The 18,622-nt window shown below is 39.4% G+C and overlaps 1 protein-coding gene across 1 annotated transcript in view; it reads left to right on the plus strand.

Annotated features, from left to right (window-relative positions):
* Positions 1 to 18,622, plus strand: part of F5 (coagulation factor V) — a 64,087-nt gene that overhangs the window by 30,850 nt on the left and 14,615 nt on the right. The window contains exons 8-16 of the mRNA XM_076831581.2: positions 1,494 to 1,671; positions 3,212 to 3,311; positions 3,714 to 3,925; positions 5,005 to 5,155; positions 7,159 to 7,371; positions 8,545 to 11,026; positions 14,444 to 14,618; positions 17,057 to 17,293; positions 18,300 to 18,507. Of these exons, the coding sequence (XP_076687696.1) occupies positions 1,494 to 1,671; positions 3,212 to 3,311; positions 3,714 to 3,925; positions 5,005 to 5,155; positions 7,159 to 7,371; positions 8,545 to 11,026; positions 14,444 to 14,618; positions 17,057 to 17,293; positions 18,300 to 18,507 (3,956 nt within the window). The remainder of the gene's footprint in view (positions 1 to 1,493; positions 1,672 to 3,211; positions 3,312 to 3,713; positions 3,926 to 5,004; positions 5,156 to 7,158; positions 7,372 to 8,544; positions 11,027 to 14,443; positions 14,619 to 17,056; positions 17,294 to 18,299; positions 18,508 to 18,622) is intronic.

The following is an 18,622-nucleotide window of genomic DNA, read 5'->3' on the forward strand; positions in this document are numbered from 1 at the left end:
TAGATAGGGCAAAGGGGAGGGAGGGGAAAGGATGGGGCAAGGGGGTAGGAATGATGGTGGAATGAGTTACACATCACTACCCTAAGTACATGTATGAAGACACGAATGGTGGGGAAATACTTTGTGTACAATCAGTGACTTGAAAAATTGTGCTCTATATGTGTAATATGAAATGAATTGCATTCTGACATCATGTATAAGAAATTAGAATAAATAACTTAATCATAAAAAGATCCAGTTATAGAACATTAAATGATATAAATAAATCTCCAATATGTTATTCTTATAAGCCTAAAATTACCATACAACTTCATAATGGAGAACTCCAGCTTGATATAATGCTCTTTTAAAGTTTTTACCTTAAAGACTGGAATATACCTGGAAGTTATGAACACGTTTAATATACAAAGAAGAGTAATAGCACCACAATTACATTGACGGTTTTATATTAACCAAGTTTAGCTTTTAAAGAAATAACATAATACAATATTCTAAAATAACAGTTGTTGTTTAACCAGTTGTTGTTTAATTTCTTTAAGATTACTTGCTCTAGGGCTGGGGTTATGGCTCAGTGGTAGAGTGCTCACCTAACATGCATGAGGCACTGGGTTCAATCCTCTGCACCACATAAAAATGAAATAAAGATATTGTGTGTTCACCTACAACTAAAAAATAATTTTTTTAAAAAAAGATTACTTGCTCTAAAAAATTTAATAATAAGTTTTTATTTATTTAAAACCACAATGTTATGGGTAAAAAAAAAAATTGGGGCCAGGATTATATAATTAGTGACACAACTGAGATAGGAATCTCTGGGCCCCTTTGGCAATAATTAGTGTTTTTCACTGCTCAAAATAAATGCATAAAATTAATACTCTATCATGGAGCATCTGCTTTTGCCAACTAAGGCAGAAAAGAGCATCAGAGGAAAGTGCTTTATTGCTGGCCCTAAATCACTTATCCTGGTGGCTACAGAAGATGGGTGAAGGAGGTCAGTTTTGGGTCTGCACCTGAGATTGGGTGAATAGTGAGAGGGAGAGCCCAAGAGCTCAGAGAGCTATGATTAATAAAGATGGTGAAACTTCCTGGTTAGCAAAGTGCTTTGGGGGACTGAGAAGCACCTGAAAGCCAATAAGGGAATTGTAGACCGAGTGACAGGAAAGACTGAAAAATGTCCTAGTGTGTCCTATCCTTTCCTGCAATGTGGCCCTTTTTCCAGGGGCATCTAAAGGTCTGCTGCATGAAAATGACAGAAAGGTCCAATCTGGTACCTGGGACTCTATCAGTGGTGGAAGAGACAATTAAGAAGTTTCTAGTTTTCCAACAAGATAGAAGACATCAGGACCTTGCAAACTACAGAAATTTTTACAGAACTTGCATTTTAGCTAACCCAAAAGCAGAACTTCTAAGCACAGGGTTTCCCCATCCTACTGGGTCTGTAATTGAGGAAGTAGTTTAATTTTTCTCTATTATTATTTCATTTCATTCTAAAGACAATACAGGTCTCTGCACTTGGACAATTTCTCAAATCAAATTGGAAAATATTATAAGAAAGTTGTTTACAAACAGTACCAAGATGAGACCTTCACCAAACGTGTAGAGAATTCCAATATCAAAGAAGAAGGAATTTTGGGCCCTATTATCAGAGCCCAGGTCAGAGATACTCTCAAAGTAAGTAACCTAAAGAACTATGAAAGAAATGAAATGGCAAAAAGAGATCACGGCCTAGTTGTTTATATTTAAAAGAAAAAGGTGTTCATGCAGTTTTTAATTTAAAAATGATTAACACATTTTGCATTTATTTATAATTTTCTCAATAATTCAAAAGTCCTGGGACATATCATCAAATCACAAATGAATAAAAAACAAAGAGTGATTGTAGTTGGGTGGCGTATAATGAGAGATCAAAGAAAACAAAGCCACAAATAAGTAAAACAAAATCCATACCATATGATCCTAAGAGACCACATGCAAATTTGGTCCTAAACTTTATGATAGCCAACTAGAAAAGGAAATACACCAGAGCGAGACTTATGCAACCATAAAAGAACCACAGTTTTCTGATACTGAGACTTAAGAAATTCTGCCCAAAGATCCTGCAAGAGAGGGGGCTGTACAATGTGGCAGACAGCATCTTTCACAAAATTCCTACAACTGTTGCAGAATGTGAACTGCTATGCAGGGTCTTTAAAATAATGTATCTCATCTTTTGTCACAGTAAACACAATGGAGTAAAACCAATTCTTTAATATGGTCTAGGTATGTAGTTCTCTAAAGATTGGTCTCTGATAAAGGTAAATTGAGATATGGATTAAGAACTTGGAGTTTTCATCAGATAGTTCTTCTTAAATATTAAATCATATCATTGAGATACATAAGAACTGAGCAGCAGGAAATAGAAGGTTTTAATCTTTGGCAAGATCCTAGGATGTAGTAATCCACAGTTTACTGTGGATGATTTAAAGGCTTTGGTTATCAGCCATGCAGAAGATAAGAATAAGACTCTCATTGGAAGGTCAGAAGGCCTAAGCCTATGCTGTTCATTCTTAAACAGCAAAAGAACAAAAATATTCCTCACTTCTCCCCTTCCTCATTTCTGGTTCCTTCTTGGTACTCTACTAGGTATAAATATGCCTCATTGGGAATTCATGGTCTGGCTATTTGTACCCTTCAGGAAGATGGCTTTAATGACAGTGGTCCTAGGAGATCTAGCAAGAGAGGGACCATGGCCTAGAGATGAGAAGGACCAGGTTTGAAATGAGGTGTGATCCAAACTAAAAGTGTACTCCACCAGGTACAAGGTGGAGACCAGCTTGCAGAGGGTGATACACTAGGAGGAAAAAATGTAATCTCTCCCAGGCTATCCTCTAAGGTCTTCCACTTAATATGAGTGTGAACTTCTCAAAGCCTCTTGCCACATTTCAGGAGAGGTTGTTGCTCAGATAAACGAACTCATTTTCTCCTGTGCATGTATAGGCACATGTGTGCACCTCAACAATTTTTCAAACAAAATTAGAAAATATTATAAGAAAGTCATTTACAAAGGGCACCAAGATGAGACCTCCACCAAATGCAAGGAGAATTCCATACCAAATGGGGGTTCTATTATCAGAGCACATGCACACATACACGGTAAATCTGCAAAGATGACGTTCTTTATTAGTTCTCTTGAGTGACCTTAAACACTGAAGAAATAAATCTAACCTTGTAGATCGTGTTCAAAAATATGGCCAGCCGAGTCTACAGTATTTACCCTCATGGAGTGACCTTCTCTCCTTATGAAGATGAAGTCAACTCTTCCTACACCTCAGGTTGGAATCTTTCACTTCTACTGAAAGAACTAGTGGCCTCTGAGAGGCTTCCATATTTTTCTATTGCCCTCCTTGCCCTGTAGTATAACTAGTACAGTTAATCGTTTACACACAGGGATATCCTATGAATCACACCCAAATCATTCTCACTTTAGGCAATTTGTCTGTAGTAATAACACAACATGGTAACCATTATTAATGTCATGGCGGCCCCTAGTGGAACAATACTGGATGGCTACATGCTAGTCAGAATTCAAGTAGTGTTTCACGAATGGTAAAAAAAAATATCGCCCCCCTCCCCATTATTAATTGGTTCTGATGAGACTTAAAATGTCTGTTTTTTGTTCATTATAATGAAATCATTTTCTATATGCAAACGAAACTGAAGGCACTTTCTTTCAGGTAGTCACACCATGATCAGAGCAGTTCAACCAGGAGAAACCTATACTTACAAGTGGAACATCCTAGAGCTCGATGAACCCACAGAAAATGATGCCCAGTGCTTAACAAGACCTTACTACAGTAACGTGGACGTTACAAGGGACATTGCCTCTGGGCTAATAGGGCTACTTCTAATTTGTAAGAGCAGATCCCTGGACAAGAGAGGCATACAGGTATTTTGTCTGTGAGGTAACCCCTCAGAAATTCTGGGAGTTTCTTCTGGATGAAACAAGCTAGATGTCCTTGCTAAATAAGTGGGTTTCCTTCTACAGAACAGTAATTTCCAGATAATTTTCTTTAGCATGTGAGTGATGACATTTACCATTTTGGTTATTATTTTTTTTATTTTCTGTTTCATGTGGACTCTGATGGCACAAGGCAAATTTATAGTGTGATATCATATTTTGTCTTAGTTTCAAACCCCATGTTTGTTAGTGAGGAAGTCACTTAACTTTTACTAATTTCTTCCTTTTATCAAATGGGCAATACCCCTGCTAAAAATTTCACAGAGAGGCTTGGGAGCTCAGCAATATATCACCTGGTAAAGTAGAAAGCTTAGCACCCACCTTTTTTCATTTCTAGAGATCCACAATAGAGTGACAGAAAAGACTCCATGAAAGCAGGTGCACTTGGAGACACCGTTTCTAGTGAAGCTGTACCAGACAGTGGTCTTTCCCTGGTGAAACTTAATTACACAGAAGAATGTGATCAGAGTTGGTTTTCCAAGTTTATCTTCACTGAAAATTAATATCTCAAAGCAATAACCTAAAATTCCCACTTAGGCTTAGTTACAGTAAAAGAGGTGCCATCCCAAGGCATACTGAAAAAATAGATGCCTGGGAAAAATCAGAAATAGATACTTGGAAGATCCTGATATGTTAAGCAGGTGGGAAGAGGTAGGAGAGGCATGAGCCTTCCCTACTGAATCCTTCTGTTTTGGCCTCTGCTACTTGGAACACATGTATCAATCACACTTGAAAGGTGTTCAGTTAAGAGGTAAGTAGACATGCAGCTGCCATGGTGAAAGTGCGATTTTTCCTCTGGGATATTTTAGTCTCTGAATTTTAGACTCTGCTCTTTGAGTTTGCATACTAACTTATTATTAGCTCTGACAAACTTGGTACAAAATAGGCTCTCAGTGCCTTGAACTGAGCAGTCCCCAAGACAGCGCCCCTCTGGTGTCTGAAGAACTTGGTGTTCTAGATAGTCAGCAGGAACATTTGTCTCTGAACACAGCGCTTTCACCTTCCAGAAAGCAGCAGACATTGAGCAACAGGCTGTGTTTGCAGTGTTCGATGAGAACAAGAGCTGGTACATTGAAGACAACATCAACAAATTTTGTGAAAATCCTGATGAGGTGAAACGTGACGACCCCAAGTTCTATCAGTCCAACATCATGAGCAGTAAGTCGGGGCACTGTTTTTGTCCATCAGGTTCTAACTCCTGTGGTGGAAGTAAGCCTGTGACTAGAGGCAGAGACAGGGGTGTGAATATATGCACTGAAAAGCAGTTCTCTTATCCTTACTTCAAATTCAAAGCAGAATCCTAGAAATTGGTGACAAAATCCTGGGGTGATAGAGTGCTTATGTAAGCACTGGGTTCAATCTTCAGAACCACGTAAAAATAAATAAATAAAAAAGGTATTGTGTCAATCTACAATTTGTATTTATTTATAAAAGAAAACCTGGGATGATGTCATTGCAGCCAAGGCTTGTTATGTTTTAAGCAAGAAGTTAAAGACTAGTCATTCTTGGTCTACTACTCCTAATGTGTATTTGTATGTGTGTGTGCCTGTGCATATGTATGAATGCATGTGTGTGCATGTGTGCACATGTGTGTGGGGGAAGATGTGTGTGCACATGCCCTGGGCAGTGAGGAAGGAAGCAGGGAAGATGCTACAGGCCCTGCTCAGTGGTATCTGGGAGCTTTACTCTTGTGCAGGGTGAATGTTCCTTATTTAAGGGCAGGGTGGAAACAAGATAGGTAATCCAAAACTGGATTGTCAAGTCAAAATAAAGCAAAATGAGTCTGGGGACCCAAAAGTCTGGGAAAGGCAATGCATGAAGAGGTTTTAAGGGAGCAGTACAAAGTTCAGAGCAGAAGGAATTCCCTGAGCTGGGGTTCAGCCATTTGCTGCACTTCCAAAGTTCACCGCCATGGGGAATCTGAGAAAACTTTCACTGAGGCAGCTAGAAGCAGACTTCTCCACAATAGACAGGGTCTCTTTTGTGCCTCAGAGTCAAGAGTCACCTTCTCTCATACTCTGACTCTGAGGATGAATTCTCCAAGAGCTGTTCACATAGCTCCAAATGACTGACAATTGGGGATTACCAGAACTGACAGGTAATATGACAAATCATTCTAAATGGAAGTTATTCTCAGCTTTCTTCACATAATTTCATTTCAGCAGTGAATGTAGACCAATTCTATCCAATAAAAATTACATATGAGTTACATATGTAATTTAAAATTTTCTGGTAGCCACATAAGAAGGAAAAGAGAAATAAGTGATATTAATTTTAATAATGTATTTTATTCAACCTACTGTATTCTAGACATTATTACCTCAAAATACAATCAATAAAAAATTAATAAGATTTTTGTCTTTGAAATCCAGCATATATTTTATTTTTATAGCATATGTTTTTCTACCACATTTCAAGTGTCCAATAGCCACTATAGCCAGAGGCCACCATATTGGACAGTGTAGCTATGGACCATACACAACTATCTAAAACAGGGTACAAACTAATAACATATATGTCAGTGGTTCAACATGTATGTGTTAAGTGCCCACTTGAAAGTTTGACCACTGTCAGGCATTGTGCCAGTACTATAAGTATAGTAACAATCTAAGCAGATGTATGTCCTCTATTCATAGAAATAGATCTTTGATTTGATTACCATGCTTAGTACTTAAGAAAAAAAGATGTTGCATAAAGCAGAAAATTATTAACTCAATACTTGAATGAAAATTGTAACTTATACAGATGAGATTAGATGACAATAAGAATGACAAAATATGCTGAACAGACTCTTTTAGGGGGACATTCATTTTTACTCAATGACCCATATTTCAAGAAGATGAATTTCTTATATTGTTATCCTAGGTAGAATTATCCTGGACAGTATTCTAAATTGACCTCCAAGACCAAGCACAGTACATAAAATATCTACTATACATTTGAAAAATGAATGAAAGACATTGTCTTTGTCCTGACATCACTCACTTAGCTAACTTAGAGTAAGCTCCCCTGGGGAAGTCTGCATTTGACCTTCTAGCCACATTAGACCTGGGAAATGTTATCTTGAATGACCACTGCTTTGACACAACCAGATGAATGCTGGACTTAAACAGAATGAGATGCCTGCCCTTTGGGAGTTCTAATAGCCCTCACTCTTTCAGCTATCAATGGTTATGTGCCTGAAAGCATACCTACTCTAGGATTCTGCTTTGATGACACTGTCCAGTGGCACTTCTGCAGTGTGGGGACCCAGGATGATATTCTGACCATTCATTTCACTGGTCACTCATTCATCTATGGAAAAAGGCATGAGGATACCTTGACCCTCTTCCCTATGCGCGGAGAATCGGTGACTGTCACAATGGATAATGTTGGTGAGTAAGAGCGTGGACCCTTGGAGAGAAAGCTGACTTTGGATCTCTGGTAAGATCTGCCGAAGCTCCCTATATGACCACCACTGGGGGGTCCATTTCCCTGACCTCTGCAGGCTATCCTTCCACTGCTTCTTCAGTTTCTATCTGGGAAGTTAATGACTTAAATAGGTTCAGTCCTTTCATTTGGGTTTCATTGATACAATCTCTGGGCCAAGTGGGAAGTAAAGACACACCACAGCAAAAGGATATAGCCTAACCCTGAGGAAGAAGCACAAATATTTCAGCCTCAGAGGAGCATTTCCTTTTATCAAAATGCACTTATCAACTTTTTAAGACTGCCATGCTGCCCAGGGTCAACAGTTATCAGATACAGTGCTTTCAAGGCTGCCTTGGGACAGCATTGATATGTTAGACCTGACTTCCAATCCTGCTGTGCCACTCCATCTTTTATAACCTTGGACAAGTTATTTGGCCTTCCTGAACTTCAAATTATTCATCTGAAAGACAGTGTAATAACGCTCTATAAAGCCACATCAGCCATGGGTTGTTGTATGCACCACGCCCCTGGCACTCCACAAGTCATGACTGTTGGAGACATCCAGGAAATCTCACGTGTGTCAGCAATTTGTGCCACTTCAGAGACTCAAATTTGCCCTGGCCCCACCCAAATGATTTATTAGAGATGCCTAAATATGCCTTGTTTGTTGGAGTAGACCTCATCATCACCCCCTAACTCCAACTCTTAAACAAAATGCAGAGCTAACAGGATGTTAATGATATTCAAATCCATTTTATTCTTGGTCCACCCCTTTGTTAATATATTCTCAAATAGTGACTCTAGCAATATCTGTGCTGAAGAGATTTTTTTCCCTCCCTAATCTCCACTAATATTTTTTAGTCTATATTCTGTTAAACAAGATAAGTACATATATCATGTCCTTGGATGCCACGGCAATGTTAAATTGCTTTAACATTCTTTCTAAATATGCTATTCTCGGTTTATTTCCTATGTTATCATGACCAATAATCCAGTTCACAGACTGGCAGTGGTCCATCAACCACACTGAAGCATTCCTAGCTAAAGTTCACTAGAAAGAACTTGCTGCAGTGAATCCTGGTGTTTTAATATCTTTTCCTGCACCTTCAGCCGTCTCTTCTCTCTCTCTTCTAAAGGAACTTGGATGCTAACTACCATGAACTCCAATGCAAGAAGCAAAAACCTCAAGCTGAGATTCAGGGATGTTAAATGTATCCGGAATGATGACGACGACTCATATGATTTCTATGAACCTATAGCACCTACAGTCATGGGTACGCGCAAAATGCATGATTCTTCAGAAAATGAACAAGAAGAAGACAACCCTGACTATGATTATCAGGATAAACTGGCTTCAGAATTTGGAATCAGGTCATTCAGAAACTCATCATTGAATCAGGAAGAGGATGAGTTCAACCTTACTGCCCTTGCTCTGGAGGACAGCTCCGAGTTCATTTTCCCAAGTAGAGATACAGCTATTGACTCAAATTCTTCTTCCCCAAGTAACATTAGTAGACTCATAGCTAATAACCTCACAGAACCTCAGAAAACCCTTCCTCACCCAGGAGCCACAAGAGTTGATCCTCCGAGGGGTTACCTTGTTGGCTTAGGTGAGAACTCAGTTATCAACCCTTCCATGACAGAGCATTCCAGCCCATATTCTGAAGACCCCCTAGAGGATCCTCTGCAGTCAGATGTCACAGGGATAAGCCTGCTTCCACCTGGGGCAAAAGGACTGAGAAGTCCAGAGAGAGACCGAGTAGCACAGCACAGGTTCTCCTGGATGAAATTACCAGCCTACAAATTTGGGAGGCATTTAAACCATGGCAACACTTCTTCCAAAAGGAAACCCTGGAAGGAACTTCCTGGTGAGCCCTTACTCTTAAAACAAAAGAATCCATCCAAGACTTTGAATGGGAAATGGCATTTGGTTTCTGAAAAGGGTAGCTATGAAATAATCCAAGACACTGATGAAGATGTGGCTGTTAGTAAGCTGCCAAACAACCCCCAGAATGTCTCAGGGGTGTGGGGAGGAAGCAGCTCTCCTACAGACAAACCTAACCAGCCCAGTGACCACCCAAGGTTTCCTGGAGTTAAACATAAATCCTTACAGACCAGACAGGATGGAGGAAATAGTGGGCTGAAGAAAAGACCATTTCTCATCAGAACACGAAAAAAGAAAAAGGAAGAGAAGCTTGGATACCATGTTCCTCTCTCTCCAAGAGGATTTAATCCTCTAAGAGGAAAGTCCTACAACACATTTTCAGAAAGGATATTTGATCATTCATTGTTACCCCAAAAATCCAATGAAACATCTCTTCTTGAAGAACTTAATCAGACATCCACATCTGTCAATTTTGGCTGGACAGTCTCACTTCTTGACCATAATCAAAACACTCCAAGCAATACTAGCCAGACAAGCTACCATCCAGATCTTTCTCAGACAGTGACCCCAGAAGAGCACTATCACACATTTCCTATCCAAGACCCTGATGGAACACACTCTGCTGCAGACCCCAGTCACAGGTCCTCTCCTCCAGAGCTCAGCCAGATGCTCGATTATGACCTGAGCCCTGAGTTCCACCCTGCTGACATGGGTCACATGTCCCCTTCATTGGAACCTGAAGGCTGGCACACAACTCTCTCTCCAGATCCCAATTACCCATTCCTCTATTCAGACCAAGGTCAGATGACCTCCTCCTCCCCAGACCTCAGCCAGACAACCCCTTCCCCAGACCTCAGCCAAACAGCTGTACCTCCAGTCCTTTATCAGATGCCCCCTTCCCCAGACCTCAGCCAGACAACACCCTCCCTAGACCTAGGCCAGAGGACCCTCTCTCAAGAACTTGGTCAGACAAGCCTGGACCCAGATGAGGGTCAGATAACTCTCTCACCAGAACTTGGTCAGATAAATCTGGATCCAGATCTGGATGGAATGACCCTCTCACCAGAACTTGGTCAGACAAACTTGGACCCATATGGGGGTCAGGTGGCCCTTTCTCCAGAACTTGGTCAGACAAACCTGGACCCAGATGAGGATCAGATAACTCTCTCACCAGAACTTGGTCAGATAAATCTGGACCCAGATGGGGGTCAGATGCCCCTTTCCCCAGGCCTCAGCCAGGTGACTCTCTCTCCAGACCTGGGTCAGACAATCCATCTTCCTAAACTCAGTCCAACACTGCCTCCTCCAGATCTTGATCATACAGCTTACCCTTCTGAGTCTAACCAGTTGTTGCCTCTTTCAGAATTCAGTCAGACCTTTCCTTATCCAGACTCTGTGCACATGCCATCTCCTCTGCCATCTCCAACACTCAGTGATGCTTTTGTATCTGAAGAATTTAATCCACTGGTTGTAGTGGGCCTTAGTGGAGATGATGGAGATTACATTGAGATCATTCCAAGGAGGGAAGTCCAAAGCAGCGAAGACGACTATGTTGAAGTGGAGTATGTCGCCTATGATGACCCTTACCAAACTGATACTAGGACAGACATCAACTCTTCCAGAAACCCTGACAGCATTGCAGCATGGTACCTCCGCAGCAACAATGGAAACAGAAAATATTATTATATTGCTGCTGAAGAAATATCCTGGGATTATTCAAAATTTGCACAAAGGTTTGTCTAGTTTTCTCCTTCTATATTCTCTCTCTTTAACTACTGATTTAAAAAAAAAAAAAAAGGAGCTCCAGTAGTGTGGGTAGATAATTTTGGGCAAATGACATTTATCAATATTTTGTAATATTTTCTGTATCAATCCAAAATTAGTTTCTCTACTTTAGATATTACCTGGACAATATTAGAACAGTCACTGTGGGATGTCTATGATATTCTAGAGGTAAATAAGCCTCATCCTGTCTCCTCTTCTCTTACCATACGTGTTCTTACCCCCTCTTCTTGCTCCAGTGCAGTTTCATCTATTCATAGCTATCAGCTAATCATTATGATTTAATTGAAGTTGGCTTCAAATCCAAGTTCTGATGCAGAAATCTCCTTTCTCATTTACTTGTTTACAACACAGAGTTTATAAAGGATCCATGCACTTTCTTAAAAGATCGTTTTCAATTCAGTATTGCTTAGGGTAGAAAGCCATATTGGGCTGGGCTCTATATTCTGGGATGAAGATACAAAGAGAGAAGAGAGAGGAGGAAAGGAGCAAGGCTTATTCAACTACAGATTCTCAGGGATACCACAGGGTGACTGTGCATAAACTGTCTGGAAGTAGTTCATGACTCTTACAAAGCTACCTGTTACCCTAATTAAATCCAAAGTGTAATTAGAGTCTGTAAACACAATATATAGTATGACTTAGGAACATTCGCCTATTAATCTGATGCCTGACATCTCCACATTAGAACTCCGTTTAAAATACTTTCCCCATGACTTCCTACTGAAAGGCAGCACCCATTACTCCATGGAAACAACCAGTTGTCGGAGGCGTTCTGAGGGAGACCCTGAGGGGATAACTCTCAGGATCTGTGCAGAGTGGAAAGGGAAGGAATCGGCTCCTTCAAGATCGTGGGTCCCACTCAAGGCCTACAACCTGCTTTTACGGCAAAGTTGTTTTGCCTACTCTGTGTGTTCTTTGAGATTAAGTTCTATGCTCAGAGTTGTATGGCTAAGGGGAAAAATACTGGAAAGAAGGCAGAGTAAGATTTTATGTTGATGGTTATGGAATATGACAAATATGATGGGCTTGACAGACGAGCTTTTGACTTATTTCCTTAGGCTTGGGAGATCTGAGGATCAGTGGGAAAATTTGACATCTACTGGCCCCAGACTGAGCTGATGAAAATACACGGAGAATAATGACCTGAATGTACATTTTTAATTAAACGTTTTATGTGATGATTGTAGATTCATATGTAGTTACGAGAAACAATACAGAGAGTCCTTATATCATTTCCCTGTTTTTCCCAGTGGTGATATCTTGCAAAACTATAATCTCCCATCACAATCAGTATACGGACATCAATACTGTGAGGATGTAGAACATTCCATCGCTTCAGTATTCCTCTGGCTGCCTTTTTTGTAGTAATGTCTAGTTCCTTCCCATCACCTCCTGTCTGCTGACAATTCTACGCTGGACTCTATTCTGTAATTTTTTTGTCATTTCAAGAATATTACATAAATGCGATATATAACTTTTGGAGACTGCCATTTTCCACTCAGCGTAATTCTCCAGAGATTCATCCAGGTTTTTGCATGCATCGGTAGTTCATGCTATTGCTGAGTAGTGTTCCATAAGATGTGCTGTGCCACAGTTTTTTGTTGTTTGTATATATTTAAAGGTATAGGACATGATGTTTCTCTATATATGTAAATTTGAAATATCTCAGTCTGGCTAATTTACTTTTGCAATACCTCACATACTTACTTTTTGTGATGAGGATATTTAAAATCTACTCTTAGTGATTTTTAAGAGTACACTACACTGTTATTAACCACAGTCACCATGTTGTGCAATAGACCTCCTGAAATGAAAGTATTCTCCCCAACAAACGAAATTGTGTATCTTTTGACCAACATCTTTCCTTCTTCAAAGTCTCTGATAACTACCATTCTATTCTCTAGTTTAATGTTTTTAGATTCCTTATATAATTGAGATCATATGGTATTTGTGTTCTGTGCTGGCTTATTTCATTTTACACAATGCCCTCCAGATTCATCCATGTTGTTGAAAATACATAATTTCCTACTTTTTAAAGTTTATGGTGCTCCATTGTGGATATATGCCATGTTGTCTTTGTCCATTCACCCACTGATGGGCAATTAGGTTCACTCCACATCCTGGCTGTTGTGGACAGTGACTCAGTGAATGTGGAGTGCAGGGGTCTCTCTTCATTTTCTTTGGATACATGCCTAGAAGTAGCACTGCTGGGCATGGAGTAGTTCTATTTTTAATTTTCTGAGGAACTGCTATACTGCTTTTCATATGGCTGTAAACTAATTTAACTCTATCTGTACCAACTAATTTAACCATGTCCTGTACCAACAGTGTTCAGGGTTCCCTTTTTTCTATGTCCTTGTCCACACTTACCTCTTGTCTTTTTTATAAAAGACATCCTAACAGATATAAAGTGAAATCTCACTATGGTTTTAATTTGAATTTCTTTGATTATTCCTAACGTTTAGCATTTGTCATATGCCTGTTGGCCCATTTGTATTTCTCCTTTTGAGAAAAACATATTCAGGTCCTTTGCTCATTTTCATTCAGATTATTTGGGTTTTCATTATCTCCTATTCCACAGATTGCCTCTTAAGTCTGTTGATGATTGTTTCCTTTGTCATGCACATTTTTAGTTTAATAAAATCCCATTTGTCTATTTTGCTTTTGTTACCTTTTTATGGAGTCATAGCCAAAACTATCTTTGCCCAGACCAATGCCAAAAAGCTTCGTAGTAATGCATTTAGCAAAAGCAGCTTCAGAGAGTAGATGCTTTCAGGGTACAAAACAATTGTCCACCCAGGCCCTTCCACAGAGGTGACCTTCTAACTCAGCTGCCCATTGTCACTTGACAGCCCAAGTTCTGCTTCTGACACTGCTTGGTGAATGACCTTGTTTGCCTTTGAAATTAAAATCTATGTTAATATGTACTTATATTTGTGTATCTACTTAAGTATTTGATAAAAAAATCTCATTAATAAATCATACATAATTTACTACATATATTATAGAAATACTATAGGAGTCTATTGTATTTACTGTAATAATATAGTAACACTGTACATATAACATTTGGGGACTGTCATTTTTTACTCAGATTCATCCAGGTTTCTATAAATAGAAATATGAGGAATTACTTGAAAGACTTGATGTATTCCAAAGAATCTTAGGAAGACTTACCTAAGAAATGACATATGAGTTGGAAGCTAGAAAATATTAAATGGCCTGCATTTTTATTTATTAATTCATCCATCAAGCATTTATTAAAGACTCTCTGTGCCAGATATCACATTCAGAAATAATTTCCTAAATTCTTTTTAACATCTTTAATCTCTTCTTTTAAATAAATACTATTGTTATCATTTCAGTGAAATGGACAATGACGACACTGACGACATTCGAGAGGACACCACATATAAGAAAGTAGTTTTTCGAAAGTATCTTGATAGCACTTTTACCAAACGTGACCCTCAGGGGGAGTATGAGGAGCATCTTGGCATTCTTGGTCCTATTATTAGAGCTGAAGTGGATGATGTCATTCAAGTAAGTCAACTTTTGAGCTCTACTAAGATCATCAGAGGAATTTCCACAAGCATCAGAGGTTGTAAAGGTGAAGGTGGTGAATGAGCTATTATTGTGATTTATTCTCCAAGATTAACAAATAATCACATTTTCTTTTCAAAGACTACTTGCTAAGCCATTTGACAAACTTTAAGAAAAAAAATTAATGCTGAAAATAGTATAATTTGGAGGATATCACATTAATTTCTTGGTTTTTTCTTGCTTTTTATTTCTTTTTTTAAGATATACATGTCAGTAGAGTATATTTTGACATATTGTACATATGTGGAGTATGTATAACTTATTCTATTAGGATCCCATTTTTGTGGTTATAAATGATGTGGAGTTTCAGTGATCGTGTATTCATATATGAACATAGGAAAATTATGTCTGAGTCATTCTACTGTCTTTTCTGTTCCCATTCCTCCTCCCTTCCCTTCATTCCCCTTTGTTTAATCCAATGAACTTCTATTCCCCCTCATTGTGTATTAGCATCTGCATATCAGAGAAAATATTTGACCTTTGTTTTTTTGGGATTGGCTTATTTAACTTAGTATGATAGTCTCCAGTTCTATACATTTACCAGCAAATGCTACAACTTCATTCATATTTTTATGGCTGAGTAACATTTCATTGTTACCCTATAATTTCTATCTATCTAAAGCTAACCTATGTGAAGCTAGCATAGCAAACTAACAACATATTCAGGAACAGTTCAACTGAGTTTCACAGCTATAGCAGAGGTGGCAGAGGCAATTAATAATAATCTCATGGTGTTTTCTTAAAAGAAAATAGAGTGAAGTTAAAGAAAACCAGTAAGGGAAGTAAATATGTCTCTGAGCCTTCAGAAGGAAGCAAGTTCCCAAAGTATCTTCCCCATTCTGGTCATTTCTTTTAAAATCCTGTATCCAGCTACCTGCCTTTAATTCTTTAATTCTTCCAACCTCTCCTGAACATTCAACCAATCAGCTGCTTCTCCAGGGCATTCCCAGTTAAACCCATTCATGCTTTGTCTATAGCACCTGCTGTCTCAGACTTGTAGCTTGGGTTCCTGTGTGTATGCCTCTCCTCGCCAATAGCTTTTATAACGAAGTTTATCTCCCACATCCTTCCTAACCTCTCTCAAAATAATGATGATGATGATGATGAAAAAGAAGAAGAAGAAGAAGAGAAAGAAGAAAGAGCCCTAAGTCTAAAATAATCTATTTTAGATCCAGAAATATAACCTTTTTATATCTATTTAAGCATTTACCAAATTTTCAGTGACTATTTGCTCTTTTTTAAAAATGCACATCGGAGAACAGGAATATGTATTAATCAGCTTTCTGTCACTGTGACAAAATACCTGAGAGAAACAACTTTAAAAAGGAAAGATTTATTTTGGCTCATGATTTGAAGATGCAGTCCTGGGTTGCTTGGTTCCATTGCTTTTGGGTCTGAAGTGAGCAGAACATGGCAGGAGCTCATGGAAGAGCAGAGCTGCTCACTTTATGGCAGCTGGAAAGCAGAGAGAAGGGTTGGGGCCAGGGTCCCAATATCCTTTTCAGGGGAACACCTCAGTGACCTACTCTCCTTTCTGCTGGTTCCTACCTCCTAACTACTCTACCACCTGCCAACTATGCCACAGGACACTGACCAAGCCCTCAACACACAACCTTCGGGGAACTTCAGGATCCAAACCATAGCAGAATGCAAGGATCTTAACTACTCTAGTTGTTCCATGAAGACACAGGAGGCAATACTCTTCTCTCAAGATTAGGGGGATTTTAGTCACGAGAAACTATGGAAGGAACAGGCTGAGAGATGGTGCTGGGGCACTAAGATTCCCCATGTGGTATTTAAGACCCTCCATTATCCAGTCCTACTGGTCCTCTTTGAGCCTCATTTTCCAAAAGATCCCACTGTCCGCCATGCACTTAAGCCATACTCAGATGCTTGCTGTTCCCCAAACTCGTCCCTCACGGCCCCCTCCTCACAGGCCTGTTTGTGCTCTTCTGGGAGCCTGAAATGTCTTTCTCCTCTTTCTCCCTCTGAGAAAAGGAGCACTACAGCACCTGCTGTCTCAGACTTGTGGCTTGGGTTCACATGTGTATGCCTCTCTCCTTCAGTAGTTTGAAAGCCTGTCACAAGCAAGGGCCTCATTTGCCTTCAGATCCCTAAAACTTATCTCTATCATTTCATTTGTTGATAATGTCAACACTGCGGCCTTGGGCCTGAGAATTCATGTTTTGGTGTTTCTGGGTAAATTATTTGAGTCCTATCTCACGGGATGATTGTGGAAGTAGATGAAATATTATAAGTAAAGTACTTCGCCATTGTAAGTGCTCTGATCTCATAACTGTCTAACTTGACCTATCACGCTGACAATTTTTTGGTTTGGATTTTTGTTAAGCTTAAGTATATTTGTGGATTGTTCATAGGTACGTTTTAAAAACTTAGCATCCAGACCATATTCTCTTCATGCCCATGGACTCTCCTATGACAAATCATCAGAAGGAAAGACTTATGAAGATGACTCTCCTGAGTGGTTCAAGAAGGATAATGCTATTCAGCCAAACTGCAGCTACACATATGTGTGGCATGCTACCGAGCGGTCAGGGCCGGAGAGCCCTGGCTCCGCCTGTCGGGCCTGGGCCTACTACTCTGCGGTGAACCCGGTAGGTCCTTCCATCCAAGGCTGTCACCATCCCCAGCCTTCCAGTCTGACTCTGTTATGTGCAAGAATATTGGATTTCTGTCTTAAAAGTCTGCCTTTGCATGAGGACGTGGAAGGGTGTGTCAGCCATCCACAGCTACCATAAAAGGGAGTGAGAAACATTGATTCCGTGAACAGGATGGAGGATTATTTAAATGGCCGGCCCCCATTAGAGTGCCTGAGTCTACAGAAAAAGTGTTTATTTGCAATTTTCTAGAGCCTTTTACTGCAGCAGTGTTCTGCTCTTTATAAAAGGACTGAAAGATTGGGACTCCTTCATTTATCATTTCACAGTGTACATATAATCCCAGACAATATGTTGTTCATGATAAATATATACAAATTTTTCAGATAATTTTTTTAAAAGATTTCTTCATTTGAGGCACAGTGGAAAGAGCACAAACTTAGGTTGTGTATGTGTGTGTGTATGTATGTGTGTGGTCCTGGGGGTCAAGCCCAGAACATGCTACGCACATATTCTTCCACTGAACTACATCCCTAAGTCCTAAACTTAGATTTACATTCCTACTCTATCACTGTGCAACCCTAAGAAATTACTTGACCTCTCAGTCTCAGTTTCCAAAATTAAAAATGAGATAATAATATGTAGCACTTGATAAATATTTGTTCAATGAATGAGGTTATATTTATTATCATAGAAGACAGTTGTCAGGATTAAATGATATCCTACAGGCCAACTATTTAATATAGTACAGATGTTCAAATCTAGTACCCATTGTATTATCAATGACATTATTATCATCATTACTGGGATAAAAAATATAATCAGAGGAATGCAACAGAATTAAGTGAAAAGTCTCCAGGTTTATTAAGCTGATGATTAATAATTTTTAAATTCAGAGACTTTAAGAAGAGATTTCCTTTTCAATATGATTAGTTGCCCCCAAAAGAGTGAAGGCAATCCTGAGCACAGGTGAACTGTGCCTTTTGATATTCCTCTCTTCCAGGAAAAAGATGTCCACTCTGGCCTGATAGGTCCCCTTCTGATCTGCCGTAAAGGAACACTTCACAAGGAGAGCAACATGCCCATGGACATGAGAGAATTTGTCTTACTCTTTATGGTCTTTGATGAAAAGAAGAGCTGGTACTATGAAAAGTCCAAAGGGTCTCAGAGACGTGAATCTTCAGAAGTAAAAAACTCCCATGAGTTTCATGGTATGGTCCTCTGACTTGAATCTGATCTCTGAATTAATCACACTGGGTCACAGTGATTCCTGCCCTTAGGTTTTCACAAGATTAGACATTAGATTTTCTGAGGAACCAGGAGTTA

Source organism: Callospermophilus lateralis, chromosome 13 (genome assembly GCF_048772815.1).
Source record: "Callospermophilus lateralis isolate mCalLat2 chromosome 13, mCalLat2.hap1, whole genome shotgun sequence".
In the NCBI taxonomy this organism is placed as follows: domain Eukaryota; kingdom Metazoa; phylum Chordata; class Mammalia; order Rodentia; family Sciuridae; genus Callospermophilus; species Callospermophilus lateralis.